A 19,019-nucleotide genomic window follows, 5' to 3' on the forward strand; every position below is an offset into this window, starting at 1 on the left:
AAACTTTGGGATGGCGGTTTGGGCCTTAGAACGAGGATAACACTCATCCCAAAACAGTGGGGCTAGCGTGGGCCAAAGACAAGGGTTGGTTCAGAGACGAAGAGGTTAAGGGGCCTGGAGGGCTGAGGAAGAGTTGGAAACTAAGGGATGGGAATGCGGGTTGGACTTGTGAGGGGAAGAGGGAACAGGTCACAGGTCTAGCTGTGCTTGGGAGGTGGAGGAGGTACTGAGATGTGGCTGGGAGCCATGGGAAGGAGTCTTTGGCCAAGGCTGAACTCATAAATCTGCCTGGGCCTCGCCAGCTGCCTGGGAGCTATGGGGAGCTTGGACAGAACTACTGCTAAGGCAGCTGGACCAGGAGATGGGGAAGAATCCAGGTGTGAGAGCAAAATGTTCCTCACGCCTGAGACCATAAAAATCCAAGTCTAATTTTCTATTTTTAATGTTAAAAGGCCACATCTGTCTAAAGGAGTGGGGACTGGTGGATGCGTGGGTGGAAAACAGAGGGAGGTTGTGAACACCGCACAAATGGGCTAATGACTTCTCCCAGTGCCCCATAGACAGGAAACTGACTGAAGGAAGCTCAGGACCGTGGAGGTGGGGCTTGGAGCCTTCTCAAATTCCACTCAAGGCCGGGCCTTGGGCAAAGAGAAAAGGTCTGCTTAACTCAGCCCACTAAGGTCCCACCGGTTATTGGCACTTTTACTTGCAAGGGCGGGGATTGAGGCCCAAGGCGAAGTCGAGCTGCGGGGATGAGGGTGGAGAGAGATGAGGTTTTTGGCCCTTCTGTCGTCCCCAGCTCAGGGTGGCCCCATTTCCCACCTCCACAGGAGAGCTCTCAACACTTGGGTGAAAGTGGTGCTGGCTCCAGTCGTCTGTCTGGCCCACAGCCAGGCAGCACCTTCCCAACCTACCCCGAAGCTCCCACTTCCCAGAAGCTGGGAGTCTTGCACTCCGGTATGGCGTAAGAGGATGTTGGAGGTTGCCCACAGGCAGCAGGGAAGATGAGCCAAGGTGGGTAATCTCTCATCTTGGCCTGGAGCTGGGCCTAGCCCAGGTCAGGCTTAGAGTTTTCAGTTTTCCTCTAGCATACCCCACCCTGCCCCTCCTGCATTTATTTTAATCTCCCCCCAGCCCCATCCAGATCCTCTAAGTCGCCTGGGGCAACCGGCCCCTTCTTAGAGGCCGTAGCTAGGTCTTTGACCTCCTCCCTCCTGGTTTGCAGTTTGACTTCAGATCTAACTTTCCAAAGGGCATAGCTCTCGTCTGGGGAGGCCGTGGTTAGCCCAGGACTGACCCCAGAGGGAACCAAGTTCCACTGGACCAAGTTCAGCTGGAATGACCATTTTATTCATCTGGACAAAGGATTCCTAGGAGAAAGAAACAGGGCATGGCAAAATGGCACCGAGGTGGCCCGGCCCGAGGCACGGGCGGGATCGGAGGGGTGAGACCACCGAGCGGCCCTGGTCCCAGTGCTCTCCGGATGGACGACCCCCACCCCCAGGCTGGCTCCCCCTCCCCACAGTGGGTCTATTAGCAGCGGTGGCCGCAAGAGCAGCAGCAGGAGTGAAGAGCTGAGGTCAGTCCACTGCCCCCACCCTCCCTTCACATCACTTAGCAGCAGAGGGAGTGGAGGATTCAGGTCACCTATGGGTGGAGGGCTCTCCTGGATGGGGGCTTTGCTTCTGCATCAGGGGATGGGCAGAATGAGGCAGGGAGAGGCCTCAGCTCTGTCAGTGTCATACTTGGACTTGGGAGGGGGAGAAAGAGGGAGAAGAGGGTAGAAAGGACCCAGCTGGTCTGCTGTGGGGGTGGAGGGCCTGGCTAGCAGAAACAGACCCAAGGCACCGGGGCCATTGGATGTCGCCCAACCGGGTTAGTCTCATCAGCAAGGAGCAGCCCTTCCTAGGAGTCTGGGTATGGTGGAGAGAGTGGTTCTGTCCTCCTCCTCCTCCTCTCTCTCCCCCTTCACTAACCCAGGACCAGTCCAAGGCCCCAGCCAGGCTTCGAAGACAGAAGGGGAGGGAAAGGGCTCCCGGCTGGTGCGGCCCGGGTGTCGGGCACTCCTGGCCTCAGGAAGGTGGGCTTGGCGGAGGGTCTCTGCCCCCGGGTCACAGTGATGTCTCCTGAAGCACGAAGGTAGGACCGGCAGCCTGGTGAGTGGGGTCCTGCTGGGGCCCTGTTCTGACCTCTTCCTCCCCAAAGGCATGCAGCCCACCATTACTCATCTTCCCAGGTGTCAGGCAGCCGTCTGGGCCCCAGGAGGGTTCCTGGAGGACAGACAAGGTGGGGGTGGGAGAGGAGGACCAGTGAAGTGGGGCTGAAGGAGGGAATCGGGAGGCAGGAGGTCTGAGCCCTCGCCCTCGGGCCACGTCAGGGAGGGAACTGCGAGCGAGCGAGCTGAGTGGGGCGGCACCAAATCGGCATGGGGAGGGCTCCGGGGGAGGCGGCGGGAAGAGGCTGGAGGAACCAACTTTCTACCTGGCTGCAATCCTGGCAGGGCAGGCGTTTCCGACAAGAGTACGGCAGAAGGGCGAGGAGGCGCGGTATCACCGGGTAGAGGGTGCGAGGGTTCAGGTCACGGCCCCGCATCCCACCTGGAGGCGGCAGAGATGCTCTCCTTAGGATCCCGTGAGCCTCGCCACCCATGCCGGGGGTGTGCCCGGCTGTTCAGCCCTGCCCCGGGTCCCGGACAAGACCGGGCACTAGGCAGCTCTCCATCCACCTAGTCCCGACCGTGGCCTTGGCCCACCCCCATTTGCAACAGGCTAAGGTATCTCGGTGCTACGGAAAGGTCGGGGCCCCCGACAAACTTGATGGCTTGACTCAGTGCCTCCCCTTAAGCGACAACTCCATTCGGGCTGGTACCCACGCCCCATCCCCCAAGATTCCTCCAACTTCACCTGTGAGCAGGCTGACCAGCAGCCCCACGACGATGACGGTAGTGGAGTTGTGGGCACTGTACCACATGTAGGACAGGGCGTAAAAACGGCGCAGCCCCGTGGGCCTGGGAGGAGAGGGGAGGGGTGACCCACTCAGGTTATTCCCCCTCCCCCCACGCCCCTACAGTCCCCCCAACACACCCTGGTGTGGGCCCTGGGACCCCACGAGATCAGAACTGCCTCCGGGACACATCCATCCCCTCAGCCGGGTCTGCCCCGCCCTGGCCCCAGGGCACTTTCCCCAGTCGGTACAATCCCCAGGGCCCTTCCGTCACCTCCAGAAGTGGCAGCAGCCTGGGATAAACACTCACTTGGGCATGACGGTCGTTGAGGCCAGCATGGTTGTCACAGCAGCAGTGGTCAGGTTGCCGGGCAGAGGGAAGCTAGTCCCATTGGGCGGAGAGAGGGCCACCCCGGCATTCGCGTTACTCACCAGGCTCCCGATGCCAACCCAGAAAGCCATGAGGAGGCCAGCCACGAGGCCTACTATCGCACCCTGCCCGGAGACATAGAATGCCCTCCTGTTCAGCGTCCCCACACCCCAGCCCTCCTTGCCCTTCCAAATCCAAGGGCTGAGGTCTGCTCTCTACCACCCCAAGACCCAGGGTACCGACACGGTCCTTTCCCGGCCCCAGCTCCACTTGGTAGGAAAAGGAGGAGGAGGAGGAGAGTACTCACAGCTGGGTTGGCACAAGGGAAGAACATGCCAAGGCAGAACAGTCCGAGCAGCGGCCCCCCGACCATTCCAAAGATGCTTATGGCTGCCTGGAGCGAGGGGGCAAGCAAAGGCAGTTGTGGGAGAAATGAGGGCAGCCAAGACTTCCATCCCTCCCACACCGCCAACTCTCCACCCTCACCCTTGAGGCGAGAGAAGCTTTTGGGTAGCCCCCCTGGGTGCCAGGTGGGAGGGGCCCAGACCCCCCGGACCCTTCTGGCCCACGGGAGCTCTGCTCCCTGCACCCAGGAACTTCTGCCTGTGCCCCAAATGAAGGCAGAGGCCCTGTCTCTCTTTCCCTCTCCCCATCTCCCCTTCCCTCTCCCCCAGACTCCCGCCCAGCCTTTTCTACCGCCTTGACCTCCACCTCCTACCTTTCCGCAGTCCTCACCTGCAGCACAGGGCCCATCTTAGAGGAGATATAGGCCATTCCCAGGCAAAGCAGACCATAGCCAAAGGCTGAGGAGGGAGAGAGGGGGGTCAGGAAGGGAGAAATGAGGCCATGCTTCCCATCTAAGCAAAGGATTTCCTCTTGCTGCCTTCTCTAACCAACCCAGAGCCCTCCTCACCTTGGAGCAAGGGGTCTTCTCCCACACCCCAAAAAAGCCCAGGAGATGCTTAAACTGGAATCTCCAAGAGGGCATGAATCAATTGTTTCACTTGCTCAGGTGGGCCTGTAATAAACCTTCCTTATTTTTTATTTTAAAAAAGGCATTTATTAAGCACTTACTATATGTCAAGCGCTGTTCTAAGTGCTAGGGTAGATACAGTCTCTGTCCCAAGGGACTCACAGCCTAAGTAGGCAGGAGAACAGGTTTTGAATCCCCATTTTACAGATTAGGAAACACAGGCAAGGTCACGGAGCAGGCAACTGGCAGAGCCGGTATTAGAACCCAGCTCCTCCAACTCCCAGGCACCCCCGTGCTCTTTCCACTAGGCCACACCGCTTCTCTGAATTGCTGATGAAGATAAATAGATTATTGGAGGTCAAAGAGGGCAGGAGGGGGGAAAGCGAACGGAGACTCACCCAGGAGCTTAGAAAGTCTGGTAGCCTGGGCCTCGGAGAACCTGGGGAAGTAGGGCCGGATCAGATCTTCCATGGTAACAGTCGCCAAGGAGTTAAAAGCTGAGGAGATGGTGCTGGAAAGCCAAGGGAGTGGGGAGAGGGTGGTGAGGGATTGCCTGGGAATACTGGCTGAGGTGTGGGAGACGTGGGGGCTCAATCTCCCGCTTCCTCCCCAGCCCTCCCGCATTCAACTGGGCCTCGGGGGTGACAAGCAGCAGCCTTGGCATGGGTTTTGGGAAAGGAAGGAGGAGGAGGAAGCCTGAGGATATGGGCTCCTCAGAGTGTGTGGGGCAGAGCTCCGAGGGTGGGCTCCTGGCATTTTGGGGCCTGGCTTTGTGCCACCGCTAGCGTAAGGAGGGAGGGTGGCACGGGTGGTAGGGAAGCAGCATGGCGTAGTGGGTAGAGCCGGTCATGGGTCCTAATTCCGGCTCTGCCACTCGACTGCTGTGTGACCTTAGGCCAGCCACGTCACTTCTCTGGATCTCAGTTACCTTATCTGTAAAATGGGCAATAAGACCGTGAGGCCTACGCGGGACAGGGACTGTGTCCAATCTGATTCGCTTGTACCCACCCTAGTGCTTAGTACAGTGCTCTGCACACAGTAAGCGCTCAATAAATACGACTGAATGAATGGCACATAGTTAAGTGCTTAACAAATACCAAAAGTATTGTTAGAATGATGTGTATATAGCTATAACTCTATTTATTCTGATAGTATTGACACCTACTTGTTTTGTTGTCTGTCTCCCCCTTCTACACTGTGAGCCCATTGTTGGGTAGGGACCGTCTCTATATGTTGCCAATCTGTATTTCCCAAGCGCTCAGTACAGTGCTCTGCACACAGTAAGCGCCTCACAAATACGATAGAATGAATGAATGAATTAGAAGAGTTGTTTTTTAAATGGTTATCTGTTAAGCGCTTACTATGTGTCAAATACCGTTCTAAGTGGTGGGATAGATACAAGTTAATTGTGCATTGTACCCTCCCAAGCACTCAGTACAGTGCTCTGCACACAGTAAGCGCTCAACAAATACGATTGAATGAATGAATGAATGAATGAGAAGAGTTGTTTTTTAAATAGTTATCTGTTAAGCGCTTACTATGTGTCAAATACTGTTCTAAGTGGTGGGATAGATACAAGTTAATTGTGCATTGTACCCTCCCAAGCACTTAGTACAGTACTCTGCACCCAGTAAGCACTCAATAAATACAAACGAATGAACGAATGAAAGGTCGGACTCGGTCCCTGCCCCACCAGGGGCTCACAGTCTAAGGAGGGAGAACAGGTATCCCCATTTTGCAGTGGAGGAAATGGAAGCACAGAGAAGTTGCGACTTGCCCAAGTTCACACAGTAAGCAATTGGTAGAGCCAGAATCAGAACCCAGGTCCTTCTGACTTCCAAGCCCATGGGGAGAGCATGCTCTTCCGACTAGGCCAAGCTGCTTCCATTTGCCCCAGGAGCGAGAGGGCAGGAGAGCTTTTCTGAAGGAAGGACAAGGCCTTCTGCTCTCTCCCTGGGCTGTTTGCCTTCTCTCCTTCCCTCTCCTCCTTTCAGGCAGAAGAGAGCCCAGTCCCTCCACGCCCTGGGGATGCTACGGGGGTGGAGTTGGGCCGTCTGGGGTGGGGAGGAGCGGGGTACCTGAGGGAGCCACTGAAGAGGCAGGCAATGAAGAGCCCGGGTAGGCCCGGCAGCCCGCCCAGGATGTCCATCACAAAGTAGAGAACCATCTGGGAGCGAAGCAGAAAAAGAAGAGAGGCCTCACTGGGCAAGTTCAGGGGCCGGGACCCCTCCCCACCAGGACGTCTTCCTGTGAGGAACCCAGGCCCAAGGGCTTGGCCCTTCCCACCCACCCCCCACCTCAACTGAGGAAGCGGGCGGAAGCTGCGTCACGGGAACAACGGGGTCCTCGCCACTCTTCTGCGCTTCTCTCAGGGCTGAGACCAGCGTATTGCTCCCGATGGGCACTCAATAAATACCTTTATTTGACTACTACTATTTCCTCTATGGCTCATAAGGAAAAAAGGGCAAGACTACATTTTGTTCTCCTAGCTACGGCACCCAGCTCCAGCTCCTCAACCCCGGCCCCGCCACCTTTTCCTACTCCGGCATGCTCCCCGAGGGTACGCATCTCAGAGACGGGACCAGGCTCGTGGGCACATGAAACGCCACCTTAACGGTGCCTCCAACTGTACCCCTTTGGCCCTCTTGCAAGGACTGCTGGAAGTTGTGGCCCTCTGCAGCGGGCAACTAGGCTAACACAGCTCCTCTGCCAACCCTATCAGGTGGGCTGGGAACCCGGCTCGGCGTCACCCACTCCGGAGCTGGGCAAGGGGCTTCGGGCGATGGAGGAGTAGTGTTGGCAGCAGCTGTGGGAGGGTGGCGAGTGCTGCGATAGCGGCGGGCGGAGACCACCCCTCGCTTTTCCCTCTCCCTGCCAATGTTGGTTGGCGGAGTTCCCAGAGGGAGGGCAAAGTTAATTATGAGGAAGGGAGGCTGGTGCCCGCGGGCCAGGGGACGTCTGATTGAAGAGCGAACCCGGGGGGAGACATACCTGGTCGGAGGAAGCTTGGGCTTGGTGGGGAGGCTGGGGGTGTTCCTGGTAATAGGTGAACATGACCAGGCCAATGAGGCAGCCGAGGCAGAGTACAACCTGCTGGAAGGGGAACACTGCATAGCACGAGCTATAAGAGAGGAAAGTGGGCAGGGCATGACACCTGGACCCCAGAAGGGGCTTGGGGGACGCGGCCCCTCACCTCTCTGATCTGCAGTTCGCGTGGGGCGGTGGCCCAGTCCCACCTTATGTGCCCTCTTCCCCCCCTCCCGCCCTGTACCCCCTCCCACTCACAGAACAGCCGCCCTTTCCGTCCGGGAGCTGAGGTAACGCTGCACCTGGGCCTGGTTCACGCCATACAGGGAGAGCATCATAAAGACCCCCCCGAAAGCCAGCGTCCAGAAGGTGTGGCGCACAAACGGGTCCGGGTCCAGCCTGCAACACAAGGCCCGGTGGTCCGCATTGCCCCCTGCCCCCCTCCCCGGGTCGGGATCGGGGGGGAGCAGAGCAGAGGATGGAAGTTGGGGCTGGTCCTGAGGCGGGCAAGCCCCACCTCACACCAACCACTAGCCCAGGGTTGGGAAGATCGAGGGCAGAAGGGGGGGAAAAGCGATCACCCCCGGGAGGGATGGGGAAGGTAACAGTGGGACAGTCCACTTCTCCTTTCTCCACAGGCCAATCGGGCTCCCAATTCGGTCAGCTCAGGAGGCCTTTGCTAAGCCTGGGATGGAACGGGAAAAGATCCAGATCCTGCCTTCTTTGGTGTCTCATCACTGCCCTGACTCCTCGACAGAAGCTGTGGCTTCCCGCCCCTCTTGGCCACGCTGGCTCCCTCCGGCTTCTCTCTTTGGCCTGGAATTCCCCCTGCTTCAGCAATCCACCTGTTGCTTAAAGAAGCTGCCCCCTGCACGGTACCTGGGGTGAGGTGGGTACCTCGCAAGGTAAGGGAGCATGGCCTAGGAGACAGAGAGCTGTGCTGGGAGTCAGAAGAGTTGGGTTTGGGTCCTGGCTCTGCCTTTTAAAAACTATCCATGATGATGATGATAGCATTTATTAAGCGCTTACTATGTGCCAAGCACTGTTCTAAGCGCTACGGAGGTTACAAGGTGATGAGGTTGTCCCACGGGGGGGCTCACAGTCTTAATCCAGATTTCACAGATGAGGGAACTGGGGCCCAGAGAAGTGAAGTGACTTGCCCAAAATCACACACCTGACAAGTGGCGGAGGCGGGATTTGAACCCACGGCCTCTGACTCCAAAGCCCGGGCTCTTTCCCCTGAGCCACGCTAGGGCTCAGTGGCTATTATATATAACTAATATTAATGACAATAATAATACGAATACTATCAGTAGTAGTAGTAATAATTATTATTACGGTATTTGTTAAGCGCTTACTGTGTGACAGGCACTGTACTGACTGCTGAGGTGGATACAAGCAAATTGGGTTGGACACAGTCCCCGTCCCACGTAGGGCTTCCAGTCTCAATTCCTATTTTAGATGAGGTAACTGAGGCCCGGAGAAGTGAAGTGACTTGCCCAAGGTCACACAGCAGACAAGTGGCGGGGCTGGGATTAGAACCCATGACCTTGTGACTTCCAGCCTGGGCTCTATCCCTCATGTCATGCAGTAATCAGTTTGGACACAGTCCCTGTCCCACAAGGGAATCACAGTCTGAGTAGCGGTCTATGACCGTGGCGATAATAATGGTATTTGTTCACCGCTTTGTGTCAAAATCGTCCTAAGTACTGGGGTAGATACAAGTCGGACACAGTCCCTGCCCCACGTGGGGCTCACAGTCTAAGTAGGAGGGAGAACGGATTATTGAATCCCCATTCTGCCACAGAGGAGACTGAGGCACAGAGAAGTGAAGTGACTTGACCAAGGCCACACAGCAGACAAGCGGTAGACCCGGGATTAAAACTCAGGTCCTCTGAGTCCCAGGGTCTTTCCACTAGGCCACGCTGCTTTGGGGCAAGTCATTTATTCTCAAGGAGCCTCCGTTTCCTCGCCTATCCGATGAGGATAACGACACCTGCCCGATCCACCTCCCGGGATGCAGTGAGGACAGAGGGCTCGTGTGAAGGTGCTTTGGGGGGGAAAAAAAATCCCATAATGAGCCATATTCATTCGCGGTATTATTATTAGAGGAACGAACACTCACTCAATCCCAGAAATCCGGCCATGCTGGTCAGCCACATTCCACACATGCCCCAGCCCGCCCACCTTGGCAGCGCCCACGGCAATGACGGTCACTTGCCCCAGGAACATGACCAACGCCTGGAACACATCCGTCCAGATGACGGCCTTCAGCCCGCCCTGCGGGTGGGAGAGAGACATCCGTCGCGGGGTCCCGCCGCGAGCCGCCGCCTGGTCTCCTTCCTTCCTTTCTCCGTGCTCGCCTGGCCGGACGCCCGCCGTGGGGACCCCCACCGAGGCTTTGTCCCTGACCCCCCGCCGTGGGGACCCCCACCGAGGGCTTTGTCCCCCCCACGCCCATCCGGCGGGAACTTACCAGGGTGGTGTAGAGGGTACAGACTATGCCTAGGGTCAGCACCGATCCCCACAGATGAAAGCCCGTCACTGGAAGCAGAAAAAAGATTCTCGTTTTAGGGGCGAGGGGCTCCCTCCAGGGACAAACCTCTCCCCAAACCCACGGCCAGTAGCCTTAGAGCGGGAGATGGATGCCAGGGGGTGTCCTGGGCAGGTGAGAGGGTGATCTCCAGCAGGAGGGTGGAAGGGGTCCCTGGTTGGACTGATCTCTCTGCTCTGGGCTCCATCTCGGGCGCCCTTGGGATGGGAGCTGGAGAAGTTGCTTTAACAACTCTTGGTGTCAAACACATGAGAAACAAGCACTAGTTAACAGCCCCCGATTCCTCTTCTCTGCTCCTGAAATCACCGGTCTAGGTCTGCCCTAGTGACACCACGCTCGATTTGCCCAAGGACCGAAGTATGAGAGCGAATCGTCCGCTAACCCCGAAGAGGTGAGTGTGAAGGACGCCGCCACGGGATGTTAAATTCACTTGGATTGATGGGGAGCGAGGCCATTTCGGTACCCCGATCCCCCCACCGCAGTTGGGATTTTCCCTGCCACAGGGGTCTCGCCCCTTCCTAGACAGCTGTCCCTCCCTGGACTCATCGCCTAGGACCCGTCCCGGAGCCGGGCTCGGCGGGGAGCCCACGGCCGTGGCTCCTTACCTGCATTGAGTGCCAAGGCAGGAGCATACAGTACAACGCCCATGTATATCACCTGCATGCAGCGGAGGCGGGGAGAAGACAGACAGATAAGGATTTCGCTCACTCCCAATGTCCTCTGCCGTTCCCTCTGACCCACCAAGCGCCTCCTGGCTTCTTTTGACTCTGCCCCATCCCAAGAGAGCCCCGATGGGCCCTGACAAAAGGACTACCCTCAGCGCTCCAGTGCTTTGAGTCCCCGGGTTAAGGAAAGTCATCCCTGCCTGCCTGGGGGTGCCATCCCCGCTCGCCCCGGGGCCCCGGCTCGAGACCCGAACTGCAAAAGCATGGGCTTGAGAAAGCTCTGCGGTGGGGCCCTAAATCCACCTCCCGCCCCGCTCTCGAGGAAGCTCCCGCCCATCCTTCCCCTACGTGCCATCTGGAAGATGAAAGTCAGGGTCCCGCACACCCGCACGGTCTTATTGAAGCGCAGCTCTAAGTACTAGGAAGGAAAGGGGTGTTACTGGTCGACGGCATCTACTGCACCGCACTTCTCGGAGCCCGCGTCCCCTCCCTCGGGATCCAGGATCCTGTGCCGGGCGGAGGCGGAGGGAGGCAGGGGCCGAAGCAAACCGCACCCCTGCCCACCCCCGGCGCCGCTCTGCCGAGGAGAGGAGCCTCCCCGTGCTCCCCACCCACCTCATAAGCACTGGAGAGATGCAGGCGGTAGAAGACGGGGATGAAGACGTGGGCAGGAAGGAGCAGCCCCAACACGTAGGAACAGCCCAAGAACCAGTACTGCGTGCCAGCCCGGTAGATCTCCGCGGGAACCCCCAGGAGGGCCACGGCCGACTGGAAGGTGGCGAGCAGGGAGAGGGCCACGGGCAGGCAGCCCATGCTCCGGTCCGCCATCAGGAACTGGCGGATGGTGCGCTGGCCCCCTCCACGCACCGCGTGGAACAGCCCGATCAAGACGGACAGCACCAGCAGCAGTATGAACACCGCGTAGTCCACGGGCGAGAAGCGGGATAAGGACCCAGCGGGGGCCGCCGCCGTGGGGGTCGGGGGCAAGGGGGTCGACCCCCCACCCGGGCCATCCTCACCCGGGCCCATGTCTCAGGCGGGCCGCCCTCACGGGCTCTGCCCTGCCGTTCCGGCCGCCATCCGGGAGCGAAAGGGCAGGGGGCCCGGAGGTTACGCCCCGTTTGGGCTCTTCACGGTTCTCCTCGGCTGCCGGGGGGCATCGTTACACGTCGAGCTGTCGGGGGACCGGGGCCAATCAGGACCACAACCGGTTCCCCCGCCTCCCCATCCTCCAGAACACCTGCCGTGGGCCTCGGCCCCACCCCCTGCATCCGGAGACCGGCCGGCTCACACCCATCACGTGGCCCCGTGGCTAGACGTTGGCCTAAATTGTACCGATCCACGGTATCTGAGAGCTCACTGTACGCAGAGCACGGTACTTGGAGAAAGTACAAAAGAACAGAGTCGGGGGACGCGTTCCTGGCCCACAGGTACACAGAGTACTTATATTCAATCTCCAATCACTCGATCTAATTCTAGTATCCCAGCTCCGGTGCCTTTTGTTCACATACCGTTCTTTGAGAGAGCAGCAAGCCGTTCAGGTGAGATTAATTATTACTAGAGCGAACCGATTTCTGGGCCGTCACCCGGTGAACTTTCTCGTCAGACTTTGGGTCCTTCTTCATTAGCTACGCCCATGCGTTCTGCTAAAATGGGACATCTCAGTGGCCGGGCAGCTGGAGGAAGTACCTGGAGGGGGAAGTGTGGGACTGGGGCAAGTTGGCGACGCGGGCCGCCCGGGGAAGGAGGAGGGCTCGGATGTGTGGAAAGACCCAAACGCAGATTGGAAACCGCGGGGGTCCCGAGTTGTTATGGCTCCGTGGGCCCGGCCCTTCTCTGTTGGCAAAGCTCCAGCCATCCCAATTCACTGAGCCAGGGCAGCCCAGTCTGGCGCCGGGGCCCAGCGGGGAAGAGGGATGTCGGATTAACTGCTGCACTGCTGCTCTCGGCACCCCGGCCACGCTCCCCAGCCCCTACACCCTGCCCCTCGGCGGGTTTCCCCCAGAGCCCCAACCCCTCACCCTAAACCCGGTCGGCCACCCGTAGTCCCGCTGCCTGCATCTCCCCACCGCGAAACCCACCCCACTCCCACTGCCGCCAGCTACAACCAGAGCAGGGGAGCAGGGAGGAGGGAAAGAAGGTCCCTGGGGAACAATGAAGAGCAGAGGCAGTGACCGGGGCTCTAGGAAGGCAGGGCCGGGGGGAGGATGGGAATGGTCGCAAGGTTCGGGAGCGGGGGAATGTACCTGGTGCCGAGGTCCTCGCTCTGGAGCTGGGTCGGGCTGCTGCTGCCGAGGGGCTGGACGGCTGCCTTTTTAACAGCTTGGGGCCTGTGGGGAGGAGGCTGGGGTGGGGCCAGGAGGCTGGGGGGAGGAAATCACTGTGGCCACAATCCCCTCCTCTGCACCCTAGGCAGTGCTATGCAGGGGATATGAAGGCTGGGGAAATCAAAGGAAGCACATCCCGTCAACTGTCACTAAAGCTGCCCGGGCTGGGGGTGGAGGAGCAGGTGTCAAGGGAGCGGGAGAAAGGTGAGGAGGGAAAGAAGGGAAGGAAGGAGTAGGGGAGGGTTGGGAGTGGAGATGCAGACTGAAGCTAATAGAGCCTTTGCCCAGCCCGAGTTAGCCTGATCCCACCCTTCTGGACCTAACCAGAATCCTGGGACCCCATTGCCTAAGGACTTTCTTGCCTAAGGACGCATAGGGAATTTATATGCTAATTATGGTACTTTGAAGCGCTCACTATGTGCCGAGCACTGTTCTAAGCGGTGAGGTGGATATGAGTTAGTCGGGTTGGACACAGTCCCTGTCCCACGTAGGGCTCATACTCTTCATCTCCATTTTACAAATGAGGTAACTGAGGCCCAGAGAATAATAATAATAATAATAATAATAATGTTGGTATTTGTTAAGCGCTTACTATGTGCAAAGCACTGTTCTAAGCGCTTGGGGGGATACAAAGTGATCAGGTTGTCCCACGTGGGGCTCACAGTCTTAATCCCCATTTTACAGATGAGGTAACTGAGGCTCAGAGAAGTGAAGTGACTTGTCCAAGGCCACACACGAGACATGTGGCGGAGCTGGGATTAGAACCCATGACCTTCTGACTCCCGGCCCGTGGTCTAGCCATAGTTAGCACTGCAAGGGGGGGGTCATCTGATGGGGGCTGCAGGAGGGAGAAGGGGGACGCTACTCCATACCCATGGTACGTCTGCATGTGCCCGGTGATCCTTGTAGGCTGCTGAGAATATGCACAAGTGCCAACACACTGGGCATGCTGCCACACAGGAGCTTCCTCAGCCTGGACGCAGCTCTCAAAATAGTAGAGGGGGAAAAAGGACCATGTAGGTCCCTGGGCAAATTTCGACATCACCTAAGAATTGGACACGAGCATTGGTTGGCTACAACTGAACTCTCAAAGCACTTGATCCAAATGTAGAGCCTTAGGGGGTTTGGGAGCCTCTTTATGGTACAGGTCCGTCCAGTCCTCCCTGTGGGAGCTGCCCCTGGGGGGAAGGTGAGCATGGAGGGGTTCCAAAAAGCTCCTGACGTGGCCCCGTTCAGCCCCTATTGCAGAGCTCGGCATACAGTGAGCCCCCAGACACCGGTGACTGGCAGTCCCTAAGCTTCAAATCTCTTCACCTCCGACTTATTAGCTGCCCTCTAGAGAACGGGAGCCCTGCAGCCCCCCAAACCGAGCTTTGGGGGAACAAGAAGGTCTAGGGGGATCCAGGAATGGTCATGGCTGGGCTATGGGTCCAAGCTGAAGAGGCATTCCTGGAGGGATTAGGCCTCCCACATGGTCCCAGCTGGCACCGTGTGTATGGGAGGAGGGAAGCGGGGATGAGGGATTGGGGGGCGGCGGGGGGGGGGAGAAGAGAGAGGGGAATGACTGATGAAACTCAGGTTGCCTTAGGGATGGGGAAGTTCTTCAACACAGGAGGAAGGTGAAGGGGGAGAACAGCACATGTCCTGAGGGGCCAATGGTGTCAGGAGGAGAAAGGGACAGAGCCAGGGAATGCTTAACCCGGGTCAGCTCCTCTCCGAAGGTATTCAAATCCCCCTTCCCCGGCTCCAACCCCTGCCCCCTTGCCTTCAAAAGCCGCAGGAGGAGGGAGCAGGAAGTGGGAAGCGCTGGCTGTCACCCTTGGAACAGAGTTTATACTCCAAATAATTTAGAGACAGATTAACCTATCCCCACACCTCCCCTCTGTCCCCTCCCACTGTAGGGGAAAGGTGAGCCTGGCCCTCGTCCCTCTCCCACCCCCATCCCAGGGCCCTGCTGCATGCCCAGACAGAGGCCCCTGCACGTCTGGGGAGACAACCTAGCCCCATTCAGACAGCTTCTGCACTCTGAACCTCCCAGGGAGGAGACACATCAGGGCCGAGGACTCCCTAAGCACAGACTCCCTGCCCCACTGGAATCCAGACGAGAGAGGAGAAGAAGCTCTCCCCACCCCTCCTCCCACCTCCAACCTCTCCCAGTCAAGGAGTTCCCTGCAAATTCCCTCCATCCCCCTACTCTACCCCTCCCTTCCTGCAGAGTTTCCTTCAATCCCTTAGACCACTGTTTGCAGTATCCCTTCCCGTTTAGCACAACACACACACACACACACACACACACACACACGCACGCACAAACACCTCCAATGCCACCAACGAAGATTCCTTATTCTTCCCTGGACTGTGCTTCCCTTACCTGCTCTGCTCAGGGACCACGGCTAGAGAATCTCCCCAGGCTCCTGGCTCCTTCTCGCCTCTCATCACTTATTTCTCTAGGAAAGAAAGTGGGGCTGTGGGGATCTGATCACAGCATCTTTGCCATCCCGGACCATGCTCTTCTTACTTCCCATCCCCAGCCCTCCGCCACGATCTGCAAACCCATGCCCACCTGACTCCCTCGGCCCTTCCAGCTCCTTGGACCTGCTGTTCCGTTTCCTCCACCCCTTTTATGACCCCTGTTCCTTCCTTGTCTTCAGTCCTGTCCTCCCCTTTCCCTTACTGAAGCACGGTCTAGTCTGTGTGTGTTGAGGTCAATTCTCCCTGGAATTTTCCTCCTTTTCCTGTTACCTTACTCTGTTACAGCCGTCACCAAGGAAGCCGGGCTCTACATCCCTCTCCTCTCATCCCATCTCAGCCTGAGATCTTAAATCTCCCCTTTACTAATCTGAAATTTTGGATCCTCCTCTCACTCCAGACAGAGATCTCAAACTCTCCCCCATCCCATTCATTCATTCAATCGATCGTATTTATTGAGTGGAAAGTACAATTCAGCAATGAGAGATAATCCCTGCCCTCACCGGGCTTACAGTCTAGAAGAGAAAATTGGGTTGGACACAGTGCCTGTCCCATGTGGGGCTCACGGTCTCCACCCCCACTTTACAGATGAGGTTATTGAGGCACACAGAAGTAAAGTCACACAGCAGACAAGTGGCGGAGCCGGGATCAGAACCCGCGACCTTCTGGCTCCTAGGCCCATGCTCTATCCACTACGCAAGCTGCTTCTCTAGAGACTCAGAGTCCAGTTTCTTTCCCATTTTTCCAAGCCGGGATACTGGATCTCTTTCTCCCCCTCACCTTCCAGACTGCAACTGTATAGCTATCATTCCCTCCCCTTCACTTCCCAGGCTGGGATTCTAGTTATCATTCCCTCCTCCTCACCTTCCAGGCTGGGATAATGGATCTCCCCACTTCCAGTCTGGGATTCTGCAACTATCTTTTCATCCGTCATACCTTCCAGGCTGCGGTACCTTTCCCTCTACCCGTCCGGGTTGGAATACCGGCTCTCTCCCTCCTTCCCTCTCACCCTCCAGGCTGGGATTTCTCTGTCCCTCTCTCTTTCCAGGCAGGGAGCCTGGATTCCTCCCGCCCTCTCTCTCTCCTTCCAGGCTGGGATCCGGGATTCCTCCCGCCCTCTCTCTCTCCTTCCAGGCTGGGATCCGGGATTTCTCCCGCCCTCTCTCTCTCCTTCCAGGCTGGAATGCTGGATTTCTCCGTCCCTCTCTACTTCCAGGCTGGGCTCCCTGACTTCTTCCTCCCTCTCTCCCCCCATTCCAGGCTGGGCTCCCTGACTTCTCCCTCCCTCTCTCCCCCCACTCCAGGCTGGGCTTCCCGACTTCTCCCTCCCTCTCTCCCCCGATTCCAGGCCGGTCTCCCTGACTTCTCCCTCCCTCTCTCCCCCCATTCCAAGCCGGGCTCCCTGATTTCTCCCTCCCTCTCTCCCCCCATTCCAGGCTGGGCTCCCTGACTTCTCCCTCCCTCTCTCCCCCCATTCCAGGCTGGGCTCCCCGACTTCTCCCTCCCTCTCTCCCCCACTCCAGGCTGGGCTTCCCGACTTCTCCCTCCCTCTCTCCCCCCATTCCAGGCCGGGCTCCCCGACTTCTCCCTCCCTCTCTCCCCCCACTCCAAGCCGGGCTCCCTGATTTCTCCCTCCCCCTCTCCCCCCATTCCAGGCTGGGTTCCGGGATCTCCCCGTCCCCCTCTCTCCCCTCCCAGGCAGGAATACGGCATCTGGGGAAGCAACTGGAAAGGGCCCGGGCTTTGGAGTCAGAGGTCGTGGGTTCAAATCCCGGCTCTGCCAACTGTCAGCTGTGTGACTTGGGGCAAGTCACTTCACTGGGCCTTAGTTCCCTCATCTGTAAAATGGGGATGAAGACTGTGAGCCCCCTGTGGGGCAACCTGATCACCTTGTAATCTCCCCAGCGCTTAGAACAGTGCTTTGCACGTAGTAAGCGCTTAATAAATGCCATCATTATTATTATTATTATTAGCTGTCCCCCCCCACCTCTCCCCTTCTCCTCTTCTGGGGTAGCTGTGACCTCTTCCTTCTTCCCTAACTCTTCCCCTACCTGTTAGACGGTTTTGCTGTCACTCTGCCTCCTCCCCTCGACCCCTCTGCACGTGGGCCCGCGTGGTTCAGCCAGGCCAGCCGGCTCCGCCGGGCGCGCGCCCGATGACATCATCCCCCCGAGGCCCCGCCCACCCACGCCCCGACCAATGGCGAGGCGGCAAACCTGGACACCTCCGCGGTCTCAGCCAATCAGCAGTCAGGGGGGCGTGACTGGGCGGGGCCGCGGAGCCCGGGGGCACGTGCCCATTCGCTGCCAGAGGTCGACGGGGACGAGACCATTTGGCCGACGGACGGGGGGGGGGGGGGGTCGGGTGGTCCGATGGGGCCGGACCATTGTCATTCCGGGAAGGGGGGAAGCAAAGAAGCAGCGTGGCTCAATCAATCAATCAGTCGTATTTATTGAGCGCTTACTGGGTGCAGAGCACTGGACTAAGCGCTTGGGAAGGACAAGTTGGCAACATATAGAGACAGTCTCTACCCAACAGTGGGCTCACAGTCTAGAAGGGGGAGACAGAGAACAAAACCAAACATACTGACAAAATAAAATGAATAGATTAATAATAATAATAATAATAATAGTGTTGGTATTTGGTAAGCGCTTACTAGGTGCCAAGCACTGTTCTAAGCACTTCACTTCTCTGGGCCTCAGTTCCCTCGTCTGTAAAACGACTGTGAGCCCCACGTCGGACAACTTAATCACCTTGTATCCCCCCCCAGTGCTTAGAACAGTGTTTCCCACATAGTAAGCGCTTAACAAATACCGTCATTATTGTTATTATTAGTGTCAGCTGTGTGACCTTGGGTAAGTCACTTCTCTGTGCCTCGGTTCCCTCATCTGTAAAATGGGGATGAAGACTGTGAGTCCCACGTGGGACAACTGATCACCTTGTAACCCCCCCAGTGCTTAGAACAGTGTTTCCCACATAGTAAGCACTTAACAAATACCGTCATTATTGTTATTAGTGTCTGTTGTGTGACCTTGGGTAAGTCACTTCTCTGTGCCTCAGTTCCCTCACCTGTAAAACGGGGATGAAGACTGTGAGTCCCACGTGGGACAACTGATCACCTTGTATCCCCCCCCCCAGCGCTTAGAACAGTGTTTCCCACATAGTAAGTGCTTAACAAATACCGTCATCATTATTATTATTAGTGTCAGCCGTGTGACCTTGGGTAAGTCACTTCTCTGTGCCTCGGTTCCCTCATCTGTAAAATGGGGATGAAGACCGTGAGTCCCACGTGGGACAACTGATCACCTTGTATCCCCCCCCCAGCGCTTAGAACAGTGTTTCCCACATAGTAAGCACTTAACAAATACCGTCATTATTGTTATTAGTGTCTGTTGTGTGACCTTGGGTAAGTCACTTCTCTGTGCCTCGGTTCCCTCATCTGTAAAATGGGGATGAAGACTGTGAGCCCCACGTGGGGCAACCTGATCACCTTGTATCCCCCCTCAGCGCTTAGAACAGTGCTTCCCACATAGTAAGCGCTTAACAAATACCACCCTCATTATTATTATTACTGTCAGCTGTGTGACCTTGGGTAAGTCACTTCTCTGTGCCTCGGTTCCCTCATCTGTAAAATGGGGATGAAGACTGTGAGCCCCACGCGGGGCAACCTGATGACCTTGGATCTCCCCCA

The 19,019-nt window shown here is 57.5% G+C and overlaps 1 protein-coding gene across 3 annotated transcripts; it reads right to left on the minus strand.

Annotated features, from left to right (window-relative positions):
- Positions 1 to 1,328: 1,328 nt before the first annotated feature.
- SLC5A6 (solute carrier family 5 member 6) lies at positions 1,329 to 17,459 on the minus strand. 3 transcript variants are annotated; one of them, XM_038751224.1, is made up of 19 exons: positions 17,380 to 17,459; positions 15,231 to 15,306; positions 12,779 to 12,862; positions 12,044 to 12,221; positions 11,148 to 11,706; positions 10,885 to 10,950; positions 10,473 to 10,524; positions 9,790 to 9,857; positions 9,439 to 9,593; positions 7,572 to 7,712; positions 7,278 to 7,407; positions 6,365 to 6,453; positions 4,685 to 4,797; positions 4,049 to 4,116; positions 3,621 to 3,707; positions 3,254 to 3,438; positions 2,904 to 3,007; positions 2,482 to 2,597; positions 1,329 to 2,270 (listed from the first exon to the last, which is right to left on the minus strand). In XM_038751224.1, exons 5-19 carry the CDS (start codon positions 11,559 to 11,561, stop codon positions 2,112 to 2,114), a joined length of 1,947 nt encoding a protein of 648 aa, XP_038607152.1. In that variant the 5' UTR covers positions 11,562 to 11,706; positions 12,044 to 12,221; positions 12,779 to 12,862; positions 15,231 to 15,306; positions 17,380 to 17,459; the 3' UTR covers positions 1,329 to 2,111. The 3 variants fall into 3 exon arrangements, with proteins under 3 accessions (XP_038607152.1, XP_038607153.1, XP_038607154.1); XM_038751225.1 differs by lacking the exon at positions 17,380 to 17,459 and adding an exon at positions 16,193 to 16,222; XM_038751226.1 differs by lacking the exon at positions 15,231 to 15,306 and having other exon boundaries at positions 17,380 to 17,442.
- Between the last annotated feature and the right edge of the window lie 1,560 nt (positions 17,460 to 19,019).

This window comes from Tachyglossus aculeatus, chromosome 9 (assembly GCF_015852505.1).
Source record: "Tachyglossus aculeatus isolate mTacAcu1 chromosome 9, mTacAcu1.pri, whole genome shotgun sequence".
NCBI classification, from domain to species: Eukaryota; Metazoa; Chordata; class Mammalia; order Monotremata; family Tachyglossidae; genus Tachyglossus; species Tachyglossus aculeatus.

Excerpts from the sequence above, each read along its gene's own strand:
- SLC5A6 (XM_038751224.1), bottom strand. The coding sequence starts at position 11,561 with ATGGGCCCGGGTGAGGATGGCCCGGGTGGGGGGTCGACCCCCTTGCCC. Across the intron at positions 4,798-6,364 it reads CTCTTCAGTGGCTCCCTCAG|CACCATCTCCTCAGCTTTTA; the intron begins GTACCCCGCTCC and ends TTGGCTTTCCAG. Across the intron at positions 3,708-4,048 it reads AGATGGGCCCTGTGCTGCAG|GCAGCCATAAGCATCTTTGG; the intron begins GTGAGGACTGCG and ends CCCTCGCTCCAG.